The sequence below is a fragment of the Plectropomus leopardus genome, chromosome 6, assembly GCF_026936395.1.
Source record: "Plectropomus leopardus strain MGB_pleo_1.0 chromosome 6, ASM2693639v1, whole genome shotgun sequence".
NCBI lineage: Eukaryota > Metazoa > Chordata > Actinopteri > Perciformes > Serranidae > Plectropomus > Plectropomus leopardus.
Window position 1 is genome coordinate 33,958,959 of NC_142181.1, and position 26,218 is coordinate 33,985,176.

At 37.6% G+C, this 26,218-nt stretch overlaps 2 protein-coding genes across 4 annotated transcripts in view; one reads left to right on the plus strand and one right to left on the minus strand.

Moving 5' to 3' along the window:
* The window catches only part of galnt17 (polypeptide N-acetylgalactosaminyltransferase 17), a 53,048-nt gene extending 33,277 nt beyond the window's left edge, over positions 1-19,771 (plus strand). For both annotated transcript variants that reach the window (XM_088079317.1, XM_088079318.1), the window contains exons 7-13: positions 492-689; positions 2,881-2,998; positions 4,226-4,411; positions 4,721-4,858; positions 6,286-6,381; positions 8,008-8,169; positions 19,224-19,771. In XM_088079317.1, coding sequence (XP_087935443.1) covers positions 492-689; positions 2,881-2,998; positions 4,226-4,411; positions 4,721-4,858; positions 6,286-6,381; positions 8,008-8,169; positions 19,224-19,358 — 1,033 coding nt within the window. In that variant the 3' untranslated portion in view covers positions 19,359-19,771. The remainder of the gene's footprint in view (positions 1-491; positions 690-2,880; positions 2,999-4,225; positions 4,412-4,720; positions 4,859-6,285; positions 6,382-8,007; positions 8,170-19,223) is intronic.
* LOC121943512 (calcium-binding protein 8-like) overlaps positions 7,973-26,218 on the minus strand; it is a 142,393-nt gene continuing 124,147 nt past the window's right edge. For both annotated transcript variants that reach the window (XR_015776862.1, XR_015776860.1), the window contains one exon: positions 7,973-8,120. The gene's annotated coding sequence lies outside the window, so the exon portion shown is untranslated. The remainder of the gene's footprint in view (positions 8,121-26,218) is intronic.

Below are 26,218 nucleotides of genomic sequence, written 5' to 3' on the forward strand. Positions count from 1 at the left end.
AACCTAACTCCTCCTCGCTTTTCACATTTTTGGAGTGAAAAGTATTCTCCCACTTTTAACCTCCTGGTGTTACTCGCACCTTATGGTGAGAACCACTAATATATAACTCATCAAATAACAACAAAAAAAACACATAAAGCAAGCAACAAAAAAAGAAGACACTGCACAGAAATCTGATCATAAAGTACATGTTTCAGATTTTGAGTGCTTACAACTTTTTCGCCATTTCTCGCTTACACCTTTCTGTGTGTCTCCTGCTCGTTTTCCAGCTTAGTGTGTACTTTAGAGAAGGTACACAACCCAGTTCACTCATCATAAATAGACACACGCCCTGCAGAGCTGCACAGAATCAAATAGACTCAGTAATAAAGTTGGTACAACTTGAGGGACCCTCTAACTGACTGAAGTGGGTGAGAGAGTGGGAGATGTGAAGAGAAGCTCTGTGCCGTCTGTAAAGTGTGTACATGTGTATGTGTTTACGCTGTCGTCAGGGCCGAGCCGGTGCTGACCAGAATAAAAGAGGACCACAAGAGGATTATTCTGCCTTCCATCGACAACATCAAGCATGACACTTTCGAGGTAGAGCGCTACGAGAACTCGGGCCATGGATACAACTGGGAGCTGTGGTGCATGTACATCAACCCGCCCAAACAGTGGTGGGACGACGGGGACATGTCTGCTCCCATCAGGCACGCCAACTTTATTTATATAAACATACACTGGGAAGAAGCCATTGACAAACTGAAAACAACATTGCAAATCGCCAATATCTTTGTTTTCAACTGGTATTAACATGTGTCTTGGGTGATCTGATCACAAGTGGACTACTTTAAATCTGTTTATTTACACCTGGTGTAAGACTGCAGGCCTTTTTATACAGAGATGGCACCATAGGGCCGCTAATGTGTCTCCTCTTCATGCCGCCTCTGTATTTTTATACAGAACCAAACAACGGCAACATCATTCTGCACCAGTGTGTGATTTTGAACAGCCTGCCGGCATTGTAGAATCAAAAGAGGTGTGAAATTTAATACAACAGCATCAACCTCAAGTGTGACATCTAACATACCCGTCGGCAGCGCTCTCTAAAGAATAACAATGTAATAACATGGCAACAACAATCATTTACCGTCCCCGTTAGTTTGCCGCTGATCTCGTCCTCTGCTCGGAGGGTAAGGAGCTCCTGAACCTCATTGTTTTCCCAATATGTGGTCACTGTTCGTCTTCGAAGTAGCTGCTAACTGCTAACGGCTGCTTTTTAAATATCATGCAGTTGGTTGCGTATGTAACATGTCGTCAAAATCTCACACCCGTCCTGCAGGCTCTCCTGTTCATACAAACACGTTTCTACACTGTAACTACCTCCTGTTGTGGATTAAAGGCCACACAACTCTTTCCCCTCATTCTGCGACCATACCTTATATATGCAACGAGGAGGCGAAATAACAGCATAGTAATCCTACCTTGAACAGGCAGTGTAAGGCCATGTTTAGATGAGAAAAAAAACAAAAATCTGTGTTCATATGGTAAATGGACTGTACTTGTATAGCGCTTTTCTAGTCTTTTTTCTTTTTCTTTTTTCTAGTCTCTCTAGCACTTTTACAGGACATGTCACATTCACCCATTCACACACACACACTCACACAGTGGGGGCCGAGGCTACCGTACAAGGTGCCACCTACTAGGTAGTAACCATTCATACGAATGCACACTCTGATGATGCAGCAATTTGGGGTTCAGTGTCTTGCCCAAGGATACCTTGACATGTTGCCGGGAGGAGCTGGGGATCGAATCGCTGATCTTCCAACCCACTCTACCTCTGACCCACAGCCGCCCCAAATGATAACAGTGTGAGAACAACAGAGAATGCTGTAGTATGCATGTCAGGTGCTGCTTGGAGAGTGCTGCTGCTGCGGGAGTGTGAGCTTTGTGCCACAACCACAGTGACGGGGCTAACTGTTAGCATCACACAGCTTACATTGCCCTGCTGTTATTAACAGGTTCAACAGCAGAAGCCATTTCACTGTTAATGTGAGTAAGTTTAACAGCTGCTGCTGTGTTAGCTTATGCACCGGGCAGACCGTGAACTGGCTGTCTACTGGAAGTAGAGTGGCTCGATAGATAGTCCCTCAACTCTGCGTCTATGCAACAACACCAACAGAAAGTTTTGTTGTCTGGTTTGGTGTCCACTTAGTAGCCGTTCCCTCATGTGGCCCAGGACATATTGTTGTTCACAGTGCTGACAGAATGTGGCCATACGCATGCATCTTGATCTGAACAATCAGATCAAGACGCATTGAGGACGCATTTGGTGCATTCACACGTGTTCTTAGAGCCATCCGCTTGTGATCCGATCACCTAGGACAAGTTATAACAGGTGTAAACACAATCTTTGTTTGCTAAAATGGACAGATGAGGATCTCACATTTCCAAGGATTCAGATTCATGCTTCATTTGCACACACACTTATCTCTTTTGTATGATTTTTATTTAAAAATTCCATATTCCAATAGTTTTACGCAGCTTGTGTGTCTGCACTCAAAAAAAAAAGGGGGGAGAACAACAAACAGATGGTGATTGAGTGCCAGACTCCCTGAAAGTGATTTAAAAAAAATCACCAGGATATTTGATTTTCATCCATATTTTTAAAACTCAAAATAAACCCTAATAATTAATTAACTGGATTATCATAATTTTTTACACATGCAAAAAAAAAAAAGAGACGATTTACGTACTGTACGTCTGCATGCAGACTATAGAAAATCATACACAACCACTTTCACACAATCAAATACATTCTGATTTACATTCACAAAGCCACACAGTCGAGCAGCTGTAAAGGTTCTGTGTTATGACATTGCTGTGTTTTCCTCATTGCAGGACTCCCGCCATGATTGGCTGCTCCTTCGTGGCCAACCGCAACTACTTTGGCGAGCTCGGCCTGCTTGACTCGGGCATGGACGTCTACGGAGGGGAGAACATCGAACTGGGCATCAAGGTTTGTGTGTCACCCAGTTTCCTCTCGTTCCAGCTCCCTCTTTAACCCTGTAGGTTTAAGTGGAGCAGTGGCCACCGCAGCGTGGCACCGCTGATAAATGAGGCCCCATTAGGAGTCCTGGAGGACCAGTCCTGTGTGTGCAGCTCGCAGCAGGACAGTGGAGATAAATAGGTCATATGGAGTGAGAACGTTGGGGAGAGTCTGTTGTTCTGCAGGGTGATTTTGTTGTTTTTACGTAAAAGCAAAGGCATTTATACATTGTCTACTTTTGGATCAATGAAAAGTAAGACTTGCAACTTGATTTAATCCATTTTTTGAAATCAGCATTAAATCGATTTAATACATTTTTTTGGTATTTTTGGTATCAGCTTTAAATCAAATTAATCTGTAATATGAAAGGAGTCACTTGTTAGAAGTTAGAAAGGTGACAGTAAGTTTTTGTAAAAGAAAACATTAACATTGAAGTGTTCCACTGAAAAATGTAACAGAAAATGAATATATATATTATTTTATTTTTATGTTTTTTTGTTACATTCTGATGTGACCATCTCCTGATTTTTTCCTTCATGTCATTCTTGAACAACTATTAGTCCAGAAGAGATGTTCCCTTTTAGTATGCAGAGTCCATGTAAATGGCGCTGTCCTTGGCCTTCTCATCAAAATACTTACTGTCTGTTCATTTGTTTGTTTGTTTTTTTATTTATTAATTTATTTCAACTATATGACTTAGACATCACAGGTCATTCTAAGCCAGCCAGACTGGGGAGGGGAGCGTTAGACAAAAGGTTAATTTTCCTTCTAGATTATCAGTACCTGCAAAATTTGGAAAGCATATGGGCATATGGATGAGATGTTATATGATTTATTGTACTCTGCACAGAGCTGAGTAAAAATTTGACCACAAAAAAAATGATATAAACGGCTCATTCTAAGGTAACGAAAACACAATGATTCTAATTTTCAGGTGATCATACACCAAAGAATATATACATATTATATTCCATTTCTGTGAATATTTCCCCCTAAATCCTATACACTCCTTTTAACTTATCAAATAAACAGAAAAATGAATCCAAACTGCTGATGCTGCTTCATGTCTGCTGTTAGGAATTTACCAACTCTATGAGGACTGGTACCTTTGTGGTGGCTGTATATTTGTGCCCTCTAGTGGCCAAACAATTAACATTGCTACCTCTAAGTTAATTTCCCTTCTCTTTAACCCTGCAGGTGTGGCTGTGTGGAGGCAGTATGGAGGTGCTGCCATGTTCCAGGGTGGCTCACATTGCGCGGATGAAGAAACCCTACCACAGTAACATCGCTTTCCACACGAGGCGTAATGCTCTACGCGTGGCCGAGGTCTGGATGGATGAGTACAAGTCCAGTGTCTACCTGGCCTGGAACATCCCCATGGAAGTGAGAGAGCTGTTTGTGGCTTGAACTCCTGCAGAGAGGATGTTGTTAGCCACATTTTCTAAAGTAAATTTCACACTGGTGGCTGATCATACAGAAGACTGCTCTTCCGCTATTTATTACACATTACCTATTGGAGCTATAAACTAGGAATTAGTTGAATTTTTACGGTGCCAGTAATTGTTAGACATCATTAAAGTGGTAATTTGTGTTAAAATGTTGGATTTATTACCTTATTTTAAGTATTCATGAGGGAAAAAATGCCTCTGTACAGAAAAGATGACCCATAATGCCTTCTTGTGTTTTCTGCAGAATCACGGCATTGATTACGGAGACATCTCTCAGCGGGTTGCACTGAGGAAGAGTCTGCAGTGTAAGAGCTTCGAGTGGTACCTCGACAATGTTTACCCAGAGATGAGGAGGTACAACAACACACTGTTCTATGGAGAGGTGAGACAGAGGACAAACTGACATGAAGCGCCAAGAGAAGCTTGGACATCTAAACAGGGTCCCCATACATTTTATTATTATTATTATTAATAATAATAATAATAATAACACATTTTATTTAGAGAGAACTTTTCAAGAAACTCAAAGACACTTTACAGAAGTCAAAAAAGATCATAGAATAGAATAGATTAAAATACAGAATAAGACAGAATGACATAAATTATACATTAAAAGCAGTTTCATGGACACAATTTCAAAACCTTCACATGAATTTTTAAGGACCTATCATAAAATGTGCAATACCAATGAGATTCAGACAACTTTATTAATCCTGTAAGGGGCAATTTGTTTGAACAGCTTGTCTTGCAAACATTAAGTGACATAAAGTGACATGTAGACACATAAATAGATTAGTAACAAATAAAAATAAAAATATATGAAGGAGTTTAGTTAGAAAAAGGTTAAGTTTGATCATCAATTAAACAATATAATTGATTAAAAAACATTTAGAGAGAATTTAAGAGAAGAATGATTCACTGTTGTGATCTTTTTTTGTTTTTTGTTGCTTTCTGCCGAGAAAAGAAAAAATGCCAATGCCCCATGAAAAGGCAATGGTATGTGCTGAGCTGAGAAAATGAAGAAATGGTTGTGATAGCAAGCAAAACGCTGCCACACTACATCGCATATTTGAGCTACGCTGCATCAAACAAATTTGCCATAGTGTTAAATTACATGGAAGGTTATACATCGAAGATAACTGCAACAATTCATTTCATAACACACCCTCAAGACATTCAAGAATTTGACCAATAGTGATATTTTTTCAGGCCTGGATAGTGAGATGTGGAAATTCAATGAATTGTCCATGTTTTCCATGACTGTTCCATGAAGTTTTGGTACGTTTGCAAACATGGATGAAACTACTAAAAACAGAAATGAAAGAAAGTTTACAGGATTTGAGAGGAATTGAGGGAAACGGGCAGTAAGGTGTGATCCAGACAGGTAGACTGCTTTGTTTTTTGTTGGGGTTTTTTTAATTATAAAATTGAAAAAAGGGATAGGATTTGATAAGTGTTCACTTTCTCCTACTCCTTCTTTGGACATTAAATACATACAGTTGTTTGTACAGCTGGAATATGTCCGATGGGCATTCTGGTGTTTCTCTTGGTTATATTTTTTTTGTTGTCTTATTTTATTTGGCATGTTCAAAATAAAGATCTGACCAACTAAGAGAAAAAAAAATTCTCAACCCCAAAACCAAACCATATAATCTTCTTGCTAACAGTTTGAGCATTGTTATTGAATTTATGCATGTTTTTATTTGCATTTTGATTCATTTCTTTTAATTTTGCAGTGTGAAGTTATGCTGATGGGAAGTGAAAGTAGAAGTGAAAGAAGTGAAATTGAATGTGATATTTTCATTTCAGACCCGTAACTCCAAAGCGAACCACCTGTGTATGGATCAGGGTTTGAAGGAGAACCACACGGCCACCCTGCACCCCTGCCATGGATGGGGACCTCAGGTTCAGCACAGACACAGAGTGCATGTCTCATCACTCTCCAAGCTTTTCTCTTGAAAACACACGAGGCTCATTAGTGTCTTCCAGCAGTGACAAGATTTACAGCTGTGTTTCTCACTCAGGCTCAGCTGAAATCCTCTTAGGACAGAGTTCTGCTGTCAGGATAAAAATGTTGCACTTTTTTGTGCCGAAGCACTGAGTCAGCTAGAGTCAGCTCTTCAGCCCTTTGGCCTGCTGGGCATCTCTTTTCAGCTCGCAGTGGTAAACAGGTGCTTTAGGGAACACAGGTCAACACAGGTAAAATGCTAAAAGCTAGCAGAGCTAACCTGTAATACTGTTAGAAATGTAACTTAGGTGTATCCTTTGGAGAAAAGTTGATATTGTGCTACACTCACTAATTTAACAAGTGGTCGCCAGAGTAAAGTTTCTTATTAAAATGTAAGCATGTGGTGGGAAACTTAACCCTTAAGGCCTTCTTTAATATTGCGCACACTTGTATAGCTCAGCACACAAAATGTGCTCTTCAAAATCAGGCTATAAAAAAATATCATACATTAATATGATGATTATTACTATGATGAGTTCATTTTTTTTAACCAACATCAGTCCTAATCATAAATATCAAATATTAATTAATGTTCAGGATTGTGATCCTTTAAATGCCATTTTGTTTTTAGACAAAAAAAAACCCATAAAATGGTTGTTTTTTTCAATATACTGCATGATAAGTAGATTTTTAAATTATCATAGCCTAGGACATGTCAATGATTAGCAGCAACATTGATTTTTGTACGATATTATTTTTGTACAGAAAATTGACTTGCAATATGTGAATTCATAACCAAACCAAATCTAACTTTATCAGTATAGCAGCTTATACACAATCATGCAGCCCAGAGTGCTTCGCAGAGCAAGATTAAAACAGCATGGAAAAGAAACATAAAAAAGACAAAGCATTATAACTATAAAGATTAGATCTTTAAAATAAAGGTCAAAGAACCAATAATATACATACATACATACATACATATATATATATATGTATATGTATATGTATGTATGTATATATATATATGTGTGTGTGTGTGTGTGTGTGTGTGTGTGTGTGTATGTATATGTATACGTATATAGAAATTTGTTTTCCTAGCAATATTAAATGAACAGTGGAGATGGAATTGCAGCCTGTTTAACATCGTATCAGGAGCTCTAATCATCTTATGATACATAATTAAAACTACAGATGCCATGATTTTGAACATAGTAAATATTTTTTAATTAAAATACTAATCACTAAAAATACAACTGAAAGTGACAGAAGATATTAACCAACAACCTAAATGTGAAAATTAAATATTTTTTGAAACACAAACAAAAGATTTCCTTCAATAGTCTCGATAATCAAACAAACAATCCCCATCCCTAAGCCTAAGAGCCAGCAAAAATCAAAAAGAAGAGAGATTTTGGTGCTGATAAGATAGAGGGAAGATTACTATATATATTATTTACACATACTACCCACATTGTTATGATACACAGCTGCCAGCAATTTAGCAGTGTATTCCCTTAACAGTATACACAATGTGATCCCCCTCAGACTATTGTGTGAGTGCTGTCTCTGTTTTCCCTCAGTTAGGACGATACACCAAAGAGGGTCAGCTGTTCCTGGGTCCTCTGGGCAGTACTGGAGAGGACACTCGCTGTGTGGTGGACGATCAGGTCAGCAGGTTTCCTCAGCTCCTCAACTGTGACAAGGTGACCAATGTGAAACAGAAGACATGGAATTTCTCTCAGGTGAGAAATCATGTGCACAACAATTACAGGCAATCAGACTTCATCCAAAATCACGAAAAACATCACAGTATAATATGTCATCCAAACTCATGAAAAAACATCATAGTATAGTTTGTTGTCCAAAATCATGAAAAAATGTCATACCATAAAACCATTAAAAAACGTCATAGTACAGTATGTCATTCAAAGTCACCAATAAACGTCATACTATATTGTCGTCAAAAATCATGAAAAAACGTCATACTATAGTATTTCATCCAAAATCATGAAAAAACGTTGAAGTGTAGCAAAAAAACGTCATTTTAAAGTATGTCGTCAAAAATCCTGACAAAAAGTCACACTATATTATGTCGTTCTAAATCATGAAAAAAAAGTCATAGTATAGTATGTCGTCAGAAATCATCATAAAAATGTCCTGGTATAGTTTGTTGTCAAAACTCATGAAAACGAAAAAAACGTCATAGTATAGTATTTAATCTAAAATCATAAAAGATCGTTATAGTATAGCGTATCGTCCAAAATAACCAAAAAACATCAAAATATAGTATGTCGTCCAAAATCACCACAAAACATCACAGTATATTATATATCTAAAACCATGAAAAAACGTCATAGTATAGTATGTCGTCAAAAATCATCAGAAAAATGTCATAGCATAGTATTCCATCCAATATCATGGTGACACGTCAATGTAATCGATGTAATCGATTACGTTAATACATCAATTCAAGTAATGTGCATCGACGCGTTGTACCGTTTCACACAGCGCAGATGATGAAAGCGTGAGCAACGCCCGGTGTGTTGTTTTTTGTTTCAGCGCTCGTGTATCAAGTTAGAGCGTGCACACTGCTTGCCCAAGCAGCGCTTGTGAGGCGCGTCTGAGCTGTGTGTCAGCTGCAGCACATCTAGAGAAACGGTGCCTTGCTGTTTTTTTTTACGCTTGGCGCTTGTGCTTGTTGACTCTTTACCACTTTATACTGCAGTTTAAAGTCTCTCTCTGTCACGAGACGAGCAAATACAAAGATGTTTGTTTTACCTCAACGTCCTTACTTCCCTTTCAAAACAAAATCTAACTGACTGTGTCTCTGTGGACAGAATGCCATCAGCTGCTGATACAATGCATTTTATTTTGAAACATGTATAGGATGAGGTTGTCAGCTGTGCAGGAGCTTGCACAATTTCATAAATGAGTGGAATATGTGCTTATAAATATGAAAATACAGCACTCATATAAGCAGGCAGCAATATGCCTTAAGGCCCAGTTAAGGCTGGACTAAGAATTTACTAGTTATAATTATTTCTGTTAGAGAAAGTTATCATGTTATTCAAATTACACTAATTTTACTGTAAAAGGTTTTGTTGGACTGCTAGATTTGAGGTTTGTTACTGTCAAAAAAGTATAGTTTGTCGTGCAAAAACATGAAAAAACTTCATAGTATTGTATGTTGTCCAAAACCATAAAAAAAGTCAGTTTAGTATGTCGTCCAAAATCATGAGAAAAAGTCTTAGTATTTCGAAAAATGTCCTAAAAACAGCTGAAAACAACTTAGTACAGCATGTAGAGACACGCCAAAGTATAGTTTGATGAAAAAACGTAAAAAAAAATCAAAATGTAGCATGTTGAAAAATTGACCGAAAACGACATAGTATGGTATGTCGAAAAATATCAAAAAAATGACATGTCTAAAGAACAGTTCAAAACCACTTAGCTATATTTACATGTTTTTAGATGTTTTTTTCATCATACTACACTGGCGTGTCTCAACATGCAATACTAAGAACATCAAATATACTTGAAAGCCACCTTTCAATAGCGTGCCAAGACATGCCATACCATAGGAAGTTGCAAAAACGGCCAAAAACACCATAATATGGCATGTCAAAAAAAAGACCCATAATGCAAGGCTATGGTAAGGCAAAAATGTCAAAATTTGACACGTCCCAAAAACAGCTGAAAACATTTGAAAACCACCTAAAATAGCGTGCTGAGACACACCATAGCATAGAAAGTTGCAAAAATTACAACAACACCCTAATGTAGCGTGTTGAAAAAATGACTCAAAACTTAAAGGCAAAAATGTCAAAATTTGACCCGTCCAAAAATCAGCTGAGAACAGTTGAAAACCACCTCAAATAATGTGCCAAGACATGCCATACCATATAAAGTTGAAAAAACAGCCAAAAACACCATAATATAATGTGTCGAAGAAGTGACCCAAAATGCAAGGCTATAGTAAGGCGTAACGTGTCAAAATTTGACCCCTCCAAAAATTAGCTGTAGAAAACCACCTACAATAGCATGCTGAGACACGCCATAGCATAGAAAGTTGCAAAAAATGCCAAAAACACCCTAATGTAGCATGTCAAAAAAATGACCCAAACTGCAACACTATAGTAAGACAAAAATGTCAAAATTTGACCCATCCAAAAAACAGCTGAAAACATTTGAGAGCCACCTTACTATAGCGTGCCAAGACATGCTATAGCATAGGAAGTTGCAAAAACATCCAAAAACACAATAATATAGCATGTTGAAAAAATGACTCAAAAATGCAAGGCAAGGCAAAAGGCAAAAATGTCAAAATTTCATACGTCCCAAAAATAGCTGAAAACAGTTGAAAACCACCTCAAATAATGTGCCAAGACGTGCCATACCATATAAAGTTGCAAAAACAGCCAAAAACACCATAATATAGCATATGAAAAAAAAGACCCAAAATGCAAGGCTACAGTAAGGCAAAAATGGCAAAATTTGACCTGTCCAAAAACATCTGAAAACAGTTGAAAACCAACTAAAATATTGTGTCAAGACATGTCATAGCATAGGAAGTTGCAAAAACGGCCAAAAACACAATAATATAGCATGTTGAAAAAATGACCCAAAATGCAAGTCTATAGTAAGGCAAAAATGTCAAAATTTGACCCGTCCACAAAACAGCTGAAAGCATTTGATAGCCACCTTACAATAGCGTGCAGTGACCTGCAATAGTATAGGAAGTTGCAAAAGCACAAGAATATAGCATGTTGAAAAAATGACCCAAAATGCAAGGCTATAGTAAGGCAAAAATGGCAAAATTGTGTACGTCCCAAAAACAGCTGAAAACAGTTGAAAACCACCTAAAATAGCGTGACGAGACACACCATAGCAAAGAAAGTTGCAAAAATGGCCAAAAACACCATAATATGGCATGTCAAAATGAAAAACCCAAAATGCAAGGCTATAGAAAGGCAAAAATGTCAAAATTTAACCCGTCCGAAAAACAGCTGAAAACGTTTGAGAGCCAACTAAAATAGCGTGCTGAGACACGCCATAGCATAGGAAGTTGCAAAAACGCCCAAAAACACAAGAATATAGCATGTCGAAAAAATGGCCCAAAATGCAAGGCTATAGTAAGGAAAAAATGGCAAAATTTGACCCGTCCCCAAAAAACTGAAAACGGTTAAAAACCACCTAAAGTACCGTGCCGAGACCCGCCATAGCATAGAAGTTGCAAAAACAGACAAAAACACCATAATATAGCATGTTGAAAAAATGACTCAAAATGCAAGGCTATAAAAAGGCAAAATGTCAAAATTTGACCTGTCCCAAAAACAGCTTGACAACCACCTAAAATAATGCCAAGACACGCAATAACATAGAAAGTTGCAAAAACTGCCAAAAACACCATAACACAGCATGTCGCAAAAATGACCCAAAATGCAAGGCTATAGTAAGGTAAAAATGTCAAAATTTAACCCGTCCGAAAAACAGCTGAAAACGTTTGAGAGCCAACTAAAATAGCGTGCTGAGACACACCATAGCATAGGAAGTTGCAAAAACAGACAAAAACACCATAATGATAGCATGTTGAAAAAAATGACCCAAAATGCAAAGCTATAAAAAGGCAAAATGTCAAAATTTGACCCGTCCTAAAAACAGCTTGACAACTACCTAAACTAGCATGCCGAGACCGGCCAGAGCATAGAAAGTTGCAAAATGGGCAAAAACACCATAACACAGCATGTCGCAAAAATGACCCAAAAAGCAAGGCTATAGTAAGGCAAAAATGGCAAAATTTCATACGTCCCAAAAATAGCTGAAAACAGTTAAAAACCACCTCAAATAATGTGCCAAGACGCGCCATACCATATAAAGTTGTAAAACCAGCCAAAAACATCATAATATGGCATGTCAAAATGAAAAACCCAAAATGCAAGGCTATAGTAAGGCAAAAATGGCAAAATTGTGTACGTCCCAAAAACAGCTGAAAACAGTTGAAAACCAACTAAAAGATTGTGTCAAGACATGTCATAGCATAGGAAGTTGCAAAAACGGCCAAAAGCACAAGAATATAGCATGTTGAAAAAATGACCCAAAATGCAAGGCTATAGTAAGGCAAAAATGGCAAAATTGTGTACGTCCCAAAAACAGCTGAAAACAGTTGAAAACCACCTAAAATAGCGTGACGAGACACACCATAGCAAAGAAAGTTGCAAAAATGGCCAAAAACACCATAATATGGCATGTCAAAATGAAAAACCCAAAATGCAAGGCTATAGTAAGGCAAAAATGTCAAAATTTAACCCGTCCGAAAAACAGCTGAAAAAGTTTTAGAGCCAACTAAAATAGCGTGCTGAGACACCCCATAACATAGGGAGTTGCAAAACGGCCAAAAACACAAGAATATAGCATGTCGAAAAAATGGCCCAAAATGCAAGGCTATAGTAAGGAAAAAATGGCAAAATTTAACCCGTCCGAAAAACAGCTGAAAACGTTTGAGAGCCAACTAAAGTACCGTGCCGAGACCGCCATAGCATAGAAGTTGCAAAAACAGACAAAAACACCATAATATAGCATGTTGAAAAATGACTCAAAATGCAAGGCTATAAAAAGGCAAAATGTCAAAATTTGACCCGTCCCAAAAACAGCTTGACAACCACCTAAAATAATGCCAAGACACGCAATAACATAGAAAGTTGCAAAAACTGCCAAAAACACCATAACACAGCATGTCGCAAAAATGACCAAAAAAGCAAGGCTATAGTAAGGCAAAAATGTCAAAATTTCATACGTCCCAAAAATAGCTGAAAACAGTTAAAAACCACCTCAAATAATGTGCCAAGACGCGCCATACCATATAAAGTTGTAAAACCAGCCAAAAACACCATAATATGGCATATGAAAAAAAAGACCCAAAAAGCAAGGCTATAGTAAGGCAAAAATGGCAAAATTTGACCCGTCCAAAAAACATCTGAAAACAGTTGAAAACCAACTAAAAGATTGTGTCAAGACATGTCATAGCATAGGAAGTTGCAAAAACGGCCAAAAGCACAAGAATATAGCATGTTGAAAAAATCACCCAAAATGCAAGGCTATCGTAAGGCAAAAATGGCAAAATTTCATACGTCCCAAAAACAGCTGAAAACAGTTAAAAACCACCTAAAATAGCGTGCTGAGACACACCATAGCAAAGAAAGTTGCAAAAATGGCCAAAAACACCATAATATGGCATGTCAAAAAGAAAAACCCAAAATGCAAGGCTATAGTAAGGCCAAAATGTCAAAATTTAACCCGTCCAAAAAACAGCTGAAAACATTTGAAAGCCACCTACAATATAGTGCCAAGATATGCCATAGCACTGAAAGTTGCAAAAACTGCAGAAAAACAGCATGTAGCATGTCGAAAAAATGACCCAAAACTTCAAGGCCATAGTAAGGCAAAAATGTCAAAATTTGACCCGTTCAAAAATCAGTTGAGAACAGTTGAAAACCACCTCAAATAATTTACCAAGACGCGCCATACCATATAAAGTTGCAAAAACACCATAATATAATGTGTCAAAGAAGTGACCCAAAATGCAAGGCTATAGTAAGGCGTAACATGTCAAAATTTGACCTGTCCAAAAAATAGCTGAAAACTGTTGAAAACCACCTAAAATAGCATGCTGAGACACGCCATAGCACGGAAAGTTGCAAAAACAGCCAAAAACATCCTAATGTAGCATGTCGAAAAAATTACCCAAACTGCAACGCTACAGTAAGGCAAAAATGTCAAAATTTAACACTTCCCAAAAATAGCTGAAAACAGTTGAAAACCACCTAAAATAGCGTGCTGAGACACACCATAGCATAGAAAGTTGCAAAAATTACAACAACACCCTAATGTAGCGTGTCGAAAAAATGACTCAAAACTTAAAGGCAAAAATGTCAAAATTTGACCCGTCCAAAAATCAGCTGAGAACAGTTGAAAACCACCTCAAATAATGTGCCAAGACATGCCATACCATATAAAGTTGAAAAAACAGCCAAAAACACCATAATATAATGTGTCGAAGAAGTGACCCAAAATGCAAGGCTATAGTAAGGCGATGTCAAAATTTGACCCCTCCAAAAATTAGCTGTAGAAAACCACCTACAATAGCATGCTGAGACATGCCATAGCATAGAAAGTTGCAAAAAATGCCAAAAACACCCTAATGTAGCATGTCAAAAAAATGACCCAAACTGCAACACTATAGTAAGACAAAAATGTCAAAATTTGACCCATCCAAAAAACAGCTGAAAACATTTGAGAGCCACCTTACTATAGCGTGCCAAGACATGCTATAGCATAGGAAGTTGCAAAAACATCCAAAAACACAATAATATAGCATGTTGAAAAAATGACTCAAAAATGCAAGGCAAGGCAAAAGGCAAAAATGTCAAAATTTCATACGTCCCAAAAATAGCTGAAAACAGTTGAAAACCACCTCAAATAATGTGCCAAGACGTGCCATACCATATAAAGTTGCAAAAACAGCCAAAAACACCATAATATAGCATATGAAAAAAAAGACCCAAAATGCAAGGCTACAGTAAGGCAAAAATGGCAAAATTTGACCTGTCCAAAAACATCTGAAAACAGTTGAAAACCAACTAAAATATTGTGTCAAGACATGTCATAGCATAGGAAGTTGCAAAAACGGCCAAAAACACAATAATATAGCATGTTGAAAAAATGACCCAAAATGCAAGTCTATAGTAAGGCAAAAATGTCAAAATTTGACCCGTCCACAAAACAGCTGAAAGCATTTGATAGCCACCTTACAATAGCGTGCAGTGACCTGCAATAGTATAGGAAGTTGCAAAAGCACAAGAATATAGCATGTTGAAAAAATGACCCAAAATGCAAGGCTATAGTAAGGCAAAAATGGCAAAATTGTGTACGTCCCAAAAACAGCTGAAAACAGTTGAAAACCACCTAAAATAGCGTGACGAGACACACCATAGCAAAGAAAGTTGCAAAAATGGCCAAAAACACCATAATATGGCATGTCAAAATGAAAAACCCAAAATGCAAGGTTATAGTAAGGTAAAAATGTCAAAATTTAACCCGTCCGAAAAACAGCTGAAAACGTTTGAGAGCCAACTAAAATAGCGTGCTGAGACACGCCATAGCATAGGAAGTTGCAAAAACGCCCAAAAACACAAGAATATAGCATGTCGAAAAAATGGCCCAAAATGCAAGGCTATAGTAAGGAAAAAATGGCAAAATTTGACCCGTCCCCAAAAAACTGAAAACGGTTAAAAACCACCTAAAGTACCGTGCCGAGACCCGCCATAGCATAGAAGTTGCAAAAACAGACAAAAACACCATAATATAGCATGTTGAAAAAATGACTCAAAATGCAAGGCTATAAAAAGGCAAAATGTCAAAATTTGACCTGTCCCAAAAACAGCTTGACAACCACCTAAAATAATGCCAAGACACGCAATAACATAGAAAGTTGCAAAAACTGCCAAAAACACCATAACACAGCATGTCGCAAAAATGACCCAAAATGCAAGGCTATAGTAAGGTAAAAATGTCAAAATTTAACCCGTCCGAAAAACAGCTGAAAACGTTTGAGAGCCAACTAAAATAGCGTGCTGACACACACCATAGCATAGGAAGTTGCAAAAACGGACAAAAACACCATAATTATAGCATGTTGAAAAAAATGACCCAAAATGCAAAGCTATAAAAAGGCAAAATGTCAAAATTTGACCCGTCCTAAAAACAGCTTGACAACTACCTAAACTAGCATGCCGAGACCGGCCAGAGCATAGAAAGTTGCAAAAATGGGCAAAAACACCATAATATAGCATGTCCAAAAAATGACCCAAAAAGCAAGGCTATAGTAAGGCAAAAATGGCAAAATTTCATACGTCCCAAAAATAGCTGAAAACAGTTAAAAACCACCTCAAATAATGTGCCAAGACGCGCCATACCATATAAAGTTGTAAAACCAGCCAAAAACATCATAATATGGCATGTCAAAATGAAAAACCCAAAATGCAAGGCTATAGTAAGGCAAAAATGGCAAAATTGTGTACGTCCCAAAAACAGCTGAAAACAGTTGAAAACCAACTAAAAGATTGTGTCAAGACATGTCATAGCATAGGAAGTTGCAAAAACGGCCAAAAGCACAAGAATATAGCATGTTGAAAAAATGACCCAAAATGCAAGGCTATAGTAAAGGCAAAATGGCAAAATTGTGTACGTCCCAAAAACCGCTGAAAACAGTTGAAAACCACCTAAAATAGCGTGACGAGACACACCATAGCAAAGAAAGTTGCAAAAATGGCCAAAAACACCATAATATGGCATGTCAAAATGAAAAACCCAAAATGCAAGGCTATAGTAAGGCAAAAATGTCAAAATTTAACCCGTCCGAAAAACAGCTGAAAACGTTTTGAGTGCCAACTAAAATAGCGTGCTGAGACACGCCATAGCATAGGAAGTTGCAAAAACGGCCAAAAACACAAGAATATAGCATGTCGAAAAAATGGCCCAAAATGCAAGGCTATAGTAAGGAAAAAATGGCAAAATTTAACCCGTCCGAAAAACAGCTGAAAACGTTTTGAGAGCCAACTAAAGTACCGTGCCGAGACCCGCCATAGCATAGAAGTTGCAAAAACAGACAAAAACACCATAATATAGCATGTTGAAAAAATGACTCAAAATGCAAGGCTATAAAAAGGCAAAATGTCAAAATTTGACCCGTCCCAAAAACAGCTTGACAACCACCTAAAATAATGCCAAGACACGCAATAACATAGAAAGTTGCAAAAACTGCCAAAAACACCATAACACAGCATGTCGCAAAAATGACCAAAAAAGCAAGGCTATAGTAAGGCAAAAATGTCAAAATTTCATACGTCCCAAAAATAGCTGAAAACAGTTAAAAACCACCTCAAATAATGTGCCAAGACGCGCCATACCATATAAAGTTGTAAAACCAGCCAAAAACACCATAATATGGCATATGAAAAAAAAGACCCAAAAAGCAAGGCTATAGTAAGGCAAAAATGGCAAAATTTGACCTGTCCAAAAAACATCTGAAAACAGTTGAAAACCAACTAAAAGATTGTGTCAAGACATGTCATAGCATAGGAAGTTGCAAAAACGGCCAAAAACACAATAATATAGCATGTTGAAAAAATCACCCAAAATGCAAGGCTATCGTAAGGCAAAAATGGCAAAATTTCATACGTCCCAAAAACAGCTGAAAACAGTTAAAAACCACCTAAAATAGCGTGCTGAGACACACCATAGCAAAGAAAGTTGCAAAAATGGCCAAAAACACCATAATATGGCATGTCAAAAAGAAAAACCCAAAATGCAAGGCTATAGTAAGGCCAAAATGTCAAAATTTAACCCGTCCAAAAAACAGCTGAAAACATTTGAAAGCCACCTACAATATAGTGCCAAGATATGCCATAGCACTGAAAGTTGCAAAAACTGCAGAAAAACAGCATGTAGCATGTCGAAAAAATGACCCAAAACTTCAAGGCCATAGTAAGGCAAAAATGTCAAAATTTGACCCGTTCAAAAATCAGTTGAGAACAGTTGAAAACCACCTCAAATAATTTACCAAGACGCGCCATACCATATAAAGTTGCAAAAACACCATAATATAATGTGTCAAAGAAGTGACCCAAAATGCAAGGCTATAGTAAGGCGTAACATGTCAAAATTTGACCTGTCCAAAAAATAGCTGAAAACTGTTGAAAACCACCTAAAATAGCATGCTGAGACACGCCATAGCACGGAAAGTTGCAAAAACAGCCAAAAACATCCTAATGTAGCATGTCGAAAAAATTACCCAAACTGCAACGCTACAGTAAGGCAAAAATGTCAAAATTTAACACTTCCCAAAAATAGCTGAAAACAGTTGAAAACCACTTCACATAGCATGCCGAGATCCACCATAGCACGGAAAGTTGCAAAAACAGCCAAAAACACCATAATATAGCATGTCGACAAAATGACCCAAATGTAAGGGTATAGTAAGGCAAAAATGTCACAATTTGATACGTCCCAAAAATAGCTGAAAATTACTTAGTATCTGTGTCGAGACACGCCATAGTATAGTATAATAAAAAAACAGCCAATAACATCTAAATATAGTCAAGAACATCAAATACAGAATGTTGAAAATTTCACTGGAAATTACATAGTATAGTATGTTCAAAAATGTCAAAATATGACATGTCCAATGAACAGCTGAAAACAACTTAGTATAGCATGTAGAGACACACCAAAGTATAGTGTGATGAAAAAACGTTAAAAAAAACCATCAAAATATAGCATGTTTAAAAATTCACCGAAAATGACATAGTATAGTATGTCGAAAAATATCAAAAAATGACTTGTCCAAAAAACAGTTGAAAACCACTTAGTATAGCTGGTCAAGACACGCCATTGTATAGTATGATGAAGGAAAAAACGGCCAAAAACATCAAAATATAGCATGCTGAGAAACTGAACGAAATCGTCATTGTATAGTATGTCATCCAAAATCATAGAAAAAATGTCATAGTATAGTATGTTGTCCAAATACACCAACAACGTCATAGTAAACTATATCGTCCATAATTGTATGAAATAGCCATGCCATTCAAAAGTGTCAGAAATATCTCTGACATTTTTTATGACATGCTATATTGTCACATTTTTTCCAATGTGGTTTTAATTTTTTTTAGGCAATACATTTATTTAACATTGTTGTCACTGGCCATCTGTGAAACTTATCTCTCCTCCTACATTGCAGAATGACTCGATTGTAAATCGAGCCACTGGGCGCTGTCTAGAGGTGGTTCCGGCAAATGCTTTCTTCGGCCACCTACTGGTCCTTCAGCCCTGCTCTGGACAGAAGTGGACCATCAAGAACACCATGAAACAGTAAACAATAGGTCAATTTTACTGGGACCAATGACAACAGAGGTCACATTCAAGAGCTGTCACCGGAACTTGGTTAAGGACCTGATGAGGCGGAGGCTCCTTGTCTTGGCAAGAGAGGACTGAGATGATTTAAAAGAGCTGTAAGCTGGGAACATCTCAGTGATAAAAGTCTTGTGAAAAAAGGTTGTTTTTTTACAAAGCAGACATTACAAATGATATAAGTTAGCATGAGGACTGTTTGCCTCTCTTCATCTGAATTTGAAAAACTTTCAAAGTGACGTTGCCATAATTCCCGTGCCACTTCTCTGCAATGTTTTTAGGTTTAAGGATGGAGATTTGATCAGCCAAAACTGTTGTCTTTTGTGTGTGTGTGTGTGTGTGTGTGTGTGTGTGTGTGTGTGTGTGTGTGTGTGTGTGTGTGTGTGTGTGTGTGGTGGTGGTGGTGGTGGGGGGGGGGGGGTGAGGTTCTATTTTCATCCTTAAAATGTTTCTACATGAATTCATTCTGTTTCACATTATGTCTTTTACAATGCGTAACAGAATAGAACACCTGGAATTTAAAATTTGCATTAATATGCACTGATCAGAATTTATAACTAGCAGTTATTATAAATCATCTCAAAAATCACCTCGTTGAGGGCTACTGGGCTTAATCGTGGTTTTATATGTCGTGGATGCATTTGTCTTTTTTATAGTCATTTTTACTCAAAGCATTTGATCGCACAAAATGCAGTACATCGTGTAGCATGGTTGTAAGTATTAGATGCACACGGGGACAAAGTTTAGTTGCGCTAAGATGATTTATTGTGTCACCCACTGAGCGCTGTTACTACAGCTGAAGGCAAAAACTAACAGGCTGCAGCCTGAGCACTTTTTTGACACTAAGAAGTAAAGACTATAGAAGAAAGACTGATTCAGGAATGGAAAAGTGCATAAATATATCAATTGCTGTAATGCTGGAGGCCTTTCAGGCCAGAATTAATATTGTATTGAGTTGTATATGATGTCATATATTCAATTAACTCAGTGTTATCAGTTGGATTTTTGCTCTCAAAATTGTCTTCCAATAAACAACTGGTTTCCAGTTTCATGGGTTTGGTTGCAGTTTCTGAGAAAAAAAATGATGATTTGGTATAAAATGGCATAAAAATGTCCCAAAAACAACTGAAAATAGTTGAAAACCACCTAAAATAGTGTGCCAAGATATGCCATAGCACACAAAGTTGCAAAAACTGCACAAAACACTATAATATAGCATGTTGAAAAAATGACTCAAAATGCAAGGCTATAGAAGGGTAGAAATGTAAAAATTTGATACTTCCCAAAAATAGCTGAAAACAGTTGAAAACAGTTTAAAGTTAAAATGCCATGCTATAGTAAGGCAAAAAAGTCAAAATTTGACCCGTCCCAAAAACGGCTGAAAACGGTTAAAAACCACCTCAAATAGTGTGCCAAGACGCACCATATCATAGAAGGTTGACAAAACGTCCAAAAAGAGAGTTATATTGCATGTCAAAAAATGACCCAATATCCAAAGCTATAGTAAGGCAAAAAAGTCAAAATTTTGCACGTCCTAAAATTAGCTGAAAACAGCTGAAAACCACCTCAAATAATGTGCCAAGAAGCGCCATAGCATAGAAAGTTGCAAAAATGGCCAAAAACACCATAATATAGCATGTTGAAAAAATGACCCCAAATGACTCAAAATGCAAGGCTATAGTAAGGCTAAAATGTCAAAAAAATGGCTGACAACAGTTGAAAACCACATCAAATAGCGTGCAGAGACACACCATGGCACAAAAAGTTGCAAAAATTGCCAAAAACACCCCAATATAGCATGTCGAAAAATGACCCAAAATGCAAATCTATAGTAAGGCAAAAACGTCAAAATCTGAGACGTCCCAAAAATAACTGAAAACAGTTGAAAACCACCTCAAATAGCGTGCCAAGATGCGCCAGAGAAATGAAATTTGCAAAAACAGCCAAAAACACCATGATATAGCATGCTGAAAAAATGACCCAAAATGCAAGGCTATAGTAAGGCAAAAATGTCAAAATTTGACCTATCCCAATAATAGCTGAAAACAGTTGAAAACCACCTAAAATAGCGTGCCAAGACACGCCATAGCATAAAAAGTGCAAAAATTGCCAAAACACCATAACATAGCATGTTGAAAAAAGACACAAAATGCAAGGCTATAGTAAGGCAAAATTCCCAAAAATAGCTGAAAACAGTTGAAAACCTCAAACCTCAAATAGCGTGCCAAGACATACCATAGCATAGAAAGTTGCAAAAATGACCAAAACCACCACAATATTGCATGTCGAAAAAATGACCCAAAATGCAAGGCTATAGTAAGGCAAAAATTTCCAAATTTGACCTCTCCCCAAAACAGCTGAAAACAGCTGACAACCACCTAAAATAGCATGCCAAAACGCGCCATAGCATAGAAAGTTGCAGAAACTGCCCAAAACACCATAACATAGCATGCTGAAAAAATGACCCAAAATGCAAGGCTATAGTAAGGCAAAAATGTCCAAATTTGACACGTCCCAAAAACTGCTGCAAACAGTTGAAAACCACCTAAAATAGCATGCCAAGACACGCCATAGCATAAAAGTGAAAAAACAGCCAAAAACACCATGATATAGCATGCTGAAAAAATGACCCAAAATGCAAGGCTATAGTAAGGCAAAAATGTCAAGATTTGACCCGTCCCAAAAGCAGCTGAAAACAGTTGAAAACCACGTAACATAGCGTGCCGAGACCTGCCATAGCATAGAAAGTTGCAAAAATGGCCAAAAACACCACAATATTGCATGTCGAAAAAATGACCCAAAATGCAAGGCTATAGTAAGGCAAAAATGTCAAGATTTGACCCATCCCAAAAACAGATGATAACAGTTGACAACCCTCTAAAATAGCATGCCAAGAGGCACCATAGCTTAGAAAGTTGCAAAAATGGCCAAAAACACCACAATATAGTATGTAGAAAAAAATGACCCAAAATGCAAGGCTATAGTAAGGTAAAATTGTGAAAATTGAATACTTCCCCAAAATAGCTGAAAACAGTTGAAAACCACCTCAAATAGCGTGCCAAGACACCCTTCACCATAGAAATTTGCAAAAACAGCCAAAAACACCATAATATAGCATGCTGAAAAAATGACTCAAAATGCAAGGCTATAGTAAGGCAAAAATGTCCAAATTTGACACGTCCCAAAAACTGCTGCAAACAGTTGAAAACCACCTAAAATAGTGTGCCAAGACACGCCATAGCATAAAAAGTGCAAAAATTGGCAAAACACCATAACATAGCATGTCGAAAAATGACGCAATATGCAAGGCTATACTAAGGCAAAAATGGCAAAATTTGACCCGTCTCAAAAACAGCTGAAAACAGTTAAAAACCACGTCAAATCACATGCCAAGAAGTGCCATAGCACAGAAAGTTGCAAAAACGGCCAAAAACACCACAATATAGTATGTCGAAAAAATGACCCAAAATGCAAGGCTATAGTAAGGCAAAAATGTCAAAATCTGAAAAGGTAAAATTGTGAAAATTGAATACTTCCCAAAAATAGCTGAAAACAGTTGAAAACCACCTCAAATAGCGTGCCAAGACACCCTTCACCATAGAAAGTTGCAAAAATGGCCAAAAACACCACAATATTGCGTGTCGAAAGAATGACCCAAAATGCAAGGCTATAGTAAGGCAAAAATGTCAAGATTTGACCCGTCCCAAAAACAGCTGATAACAGTTGAAAACCACCTAAAATAGCGTGCCAAGACACGCCATAGCATAAAAAGTGCAAAAATTGCCAAAACACCATAACATAGCATGTCGAAAAATGACGCAATATGCAAGGCTATAGTAAGGCAAAAATGGCAAAATTTGACCCGTCCCAAAAACTGCTGCAAACAGTCTACAACCACCTAAAATGGGGTAACAAGAGGCACCATAGCATAGAAAGTTGCAAAAACGACCAAAACCACCACAATATTGCATGTCTAAAAAACAAGGCTATAGTAAGGCAAAAATGTCAAGATTTGATCCGTCCCAAAAACAGCTGATAACAGTTAAAAACCACGTCAAATCACGTGCCAAGAAGTGCCATAGCATAGAAAGTTGCAAAAATGGCCAAAAACACCACAATATTGCATGTCGAAAAAATGACCCAAAATGCAAGGCTATAGTAAGGCAAAAATGTCAAAATCTGACGTGTCCCAATAATAGCTGAAAACAGTTGAAAACCACCTAAAATAGCGTGCCAAGACACGCCATAGCATAAAAAGTGCAAAAATTGCCAAAACACCATAACATAGCATGTCGAAAAATGACGCAATATGCAAGGCTATAGTAAGGCAAAAATGGCAAAATTTGACCCGTCTCAAAAACAGCTGAAAACAGTCTACAACCACCTAAAATGGGGTAACAAGAGGCACCATAGCATAGAAAGTTGCAAAAACGGCCAAAACCACCACAATATTGCATGTCTAAAAAACAAGGCTATAGTAAGGCAAAAATGTCAAGATTTGACCCGTCCCAAAAGCAGCTGAAAACAGTTAAAAACCACGTCAAATCACGTGCCAAGAAGTGCCATAGCATAGAAAGTTGCAAAAATGGCCAAAAACACCACAATATTGCATGTCGAAAAAATGACCCAAAATGCAAGGCTATAGTAAGGCAAAATGTCAAGATTTGACCCATCCCAATAACAGATGATAACAGTTGACAACCCTCTAAAATAGCATGCCAAGAGGCACCATAGCTTAGAAAGTTGCAAAAATGGCCAAAAACACCACAATATTGCATGTCGAAAAAATGACCCAAAATGCAAGGCTATAGTAAGGCAAAATTGTGAAAATTGAATACTTCCCCAAAATAGCTGAAAACAGTTGAAAACCACCTCAAATAGCGTGCCAAGACATCCTTCACCATAGAAAGTTGCAAAAACAGCCAAAAACACCATAATACAGCATGCTGAAAAAATGACTCAAAATGCAAGGCTATAGTAAGGCAAAAATGTCCAAATTTGACACGTCCCAAAAACTGCTGCAAACAGTTGAAAACCACCTAAAATAGCATGCCAAGACACGCCATAGCATAAAAAGTGAAAAAATTGCCAAAACACCATGACATAGCATGTGGAAAAATGACGCAATATGCAAGGCTATAGTAAGGCAAAAATGGCAAAATTTGACCTGTCTCAAAAACAGCTGAAAACAGTTAAAAACCACGTCAAATCACGTGCCAAGAAGTGCCATAGCACAGAAAGTTGCAAAAACGGCCAAAAACACCACAATATAGTATGTCGAAAAATGACCCAAAATGCAAAGGCTATAGAAAGGCAAAAATGTCAAAATCTGAAAAGGTAAAATTGTGAAAATTGAATACTTCCCAAAAACAGCTGAAAACAGTTGAAAACCACCTCAAATAGCGTGCCAAGACATCCTTCACCATAGAAAGTTGCAAAAATGGCCAAAAACACCACAATATTGCGTGTCGAAAGAATGACCCAAAATGCAAGGCTATAGTAAGGCAAAAATGTCAAGATTTGACCCGTCCCAAAAACAGCTGATAACAGTTGAAAACCACCTAAAATAGCGTGCCAAGACACGCCATAGCATAAAAAGTGCAAAAATTGCCAAAACACCATAACATAGCATGTCGAAAAATGACGCAATATGCAAGGCTATAGTAAGGCAAAAATGGCAAAATTTGACCCGTCCCAAAAACTGCTGCAAACAGTCTACAACCACCTAAAATGGGGTAACAAGAGGCACCATAGCATAGAAAGTTGCAAAAACGGCCAAAACCACCACAATATTGCATGTCTAAAAAACAAGGCTATAGTAAGGCAAAAATGGCAAAATTTGACCCGTCTCAAAAACAGCTGAAAACAGTTAAAAACCACGTCAAATCACGTGCCAAGAAGTGCCATAGCACAGAAAGTTGCAAAAACGGCCAAAAACACCACAATATAGTACGTCGAAAAAATGACCCAAAATGCAAGGCTATAGTAAGGCAAAAATTTCCAAATTTGACCTCTCCCCAAAACAGCTGAAAACAGCTGACAACCACCTAAAATAGCATGCCAAAACGCGCCATAGCATAGAAAGTTGCAGAAACTGCCCAAAACACCATAACATAGCATGCTGAAAAAATGACCCAAAATGCAAGGCTATAGTAAGGCAAAAATGTCCAAATTTGACACGTCCCAAAAACTGCTGCAAACAGTTGAAAACCACCTAAAATAGCATGCCAAGACACGCCATAGCATAAAAAGTGAAAAAAACAGCCAAAAACACCATGATATAGCATGCTGAAAAAATGACCCAAAATGCAAGGCTATAGTAAGGTAAAATTGTGAAAATTGAATACTTCCCCAAAATAGCTGAAAACAGTTGAAAACCACCTCAAATAGCGTGCCAAGACACCCTTCACCATAGAAATTTGCAAAAACAGCCAAAAACACCATAATATAGCATGCTGAAAAAATGACTCAAAATGCAAGGCTATAGTAAGGCAAAAATGTCCAAATTTGACACGTCCCAAAAACTGCTGCAAACAGTTGAAAACCACCTAAAATAGCATGCCAAGACACGCCATAGCATAAAAAGTGCAAAAATTGCCAAAACACCATAACATAGCATGTCGAAAAATGACGCAATATGCAAGGCTATAGTAAGGCAAAAATGGCAAAATTTGACCCGTCTCAAAAACAGCTGAAAACAGTTAAAAACCACGTCAAATCACATGCCAAGAAGTGCCATAGCACAGAAAGTTGCAAAAACGGCCAAAAACACCACAATATAGTATGTCGAAAAAATGACCCAAAATGCAAGGCTATAGTAAGGCA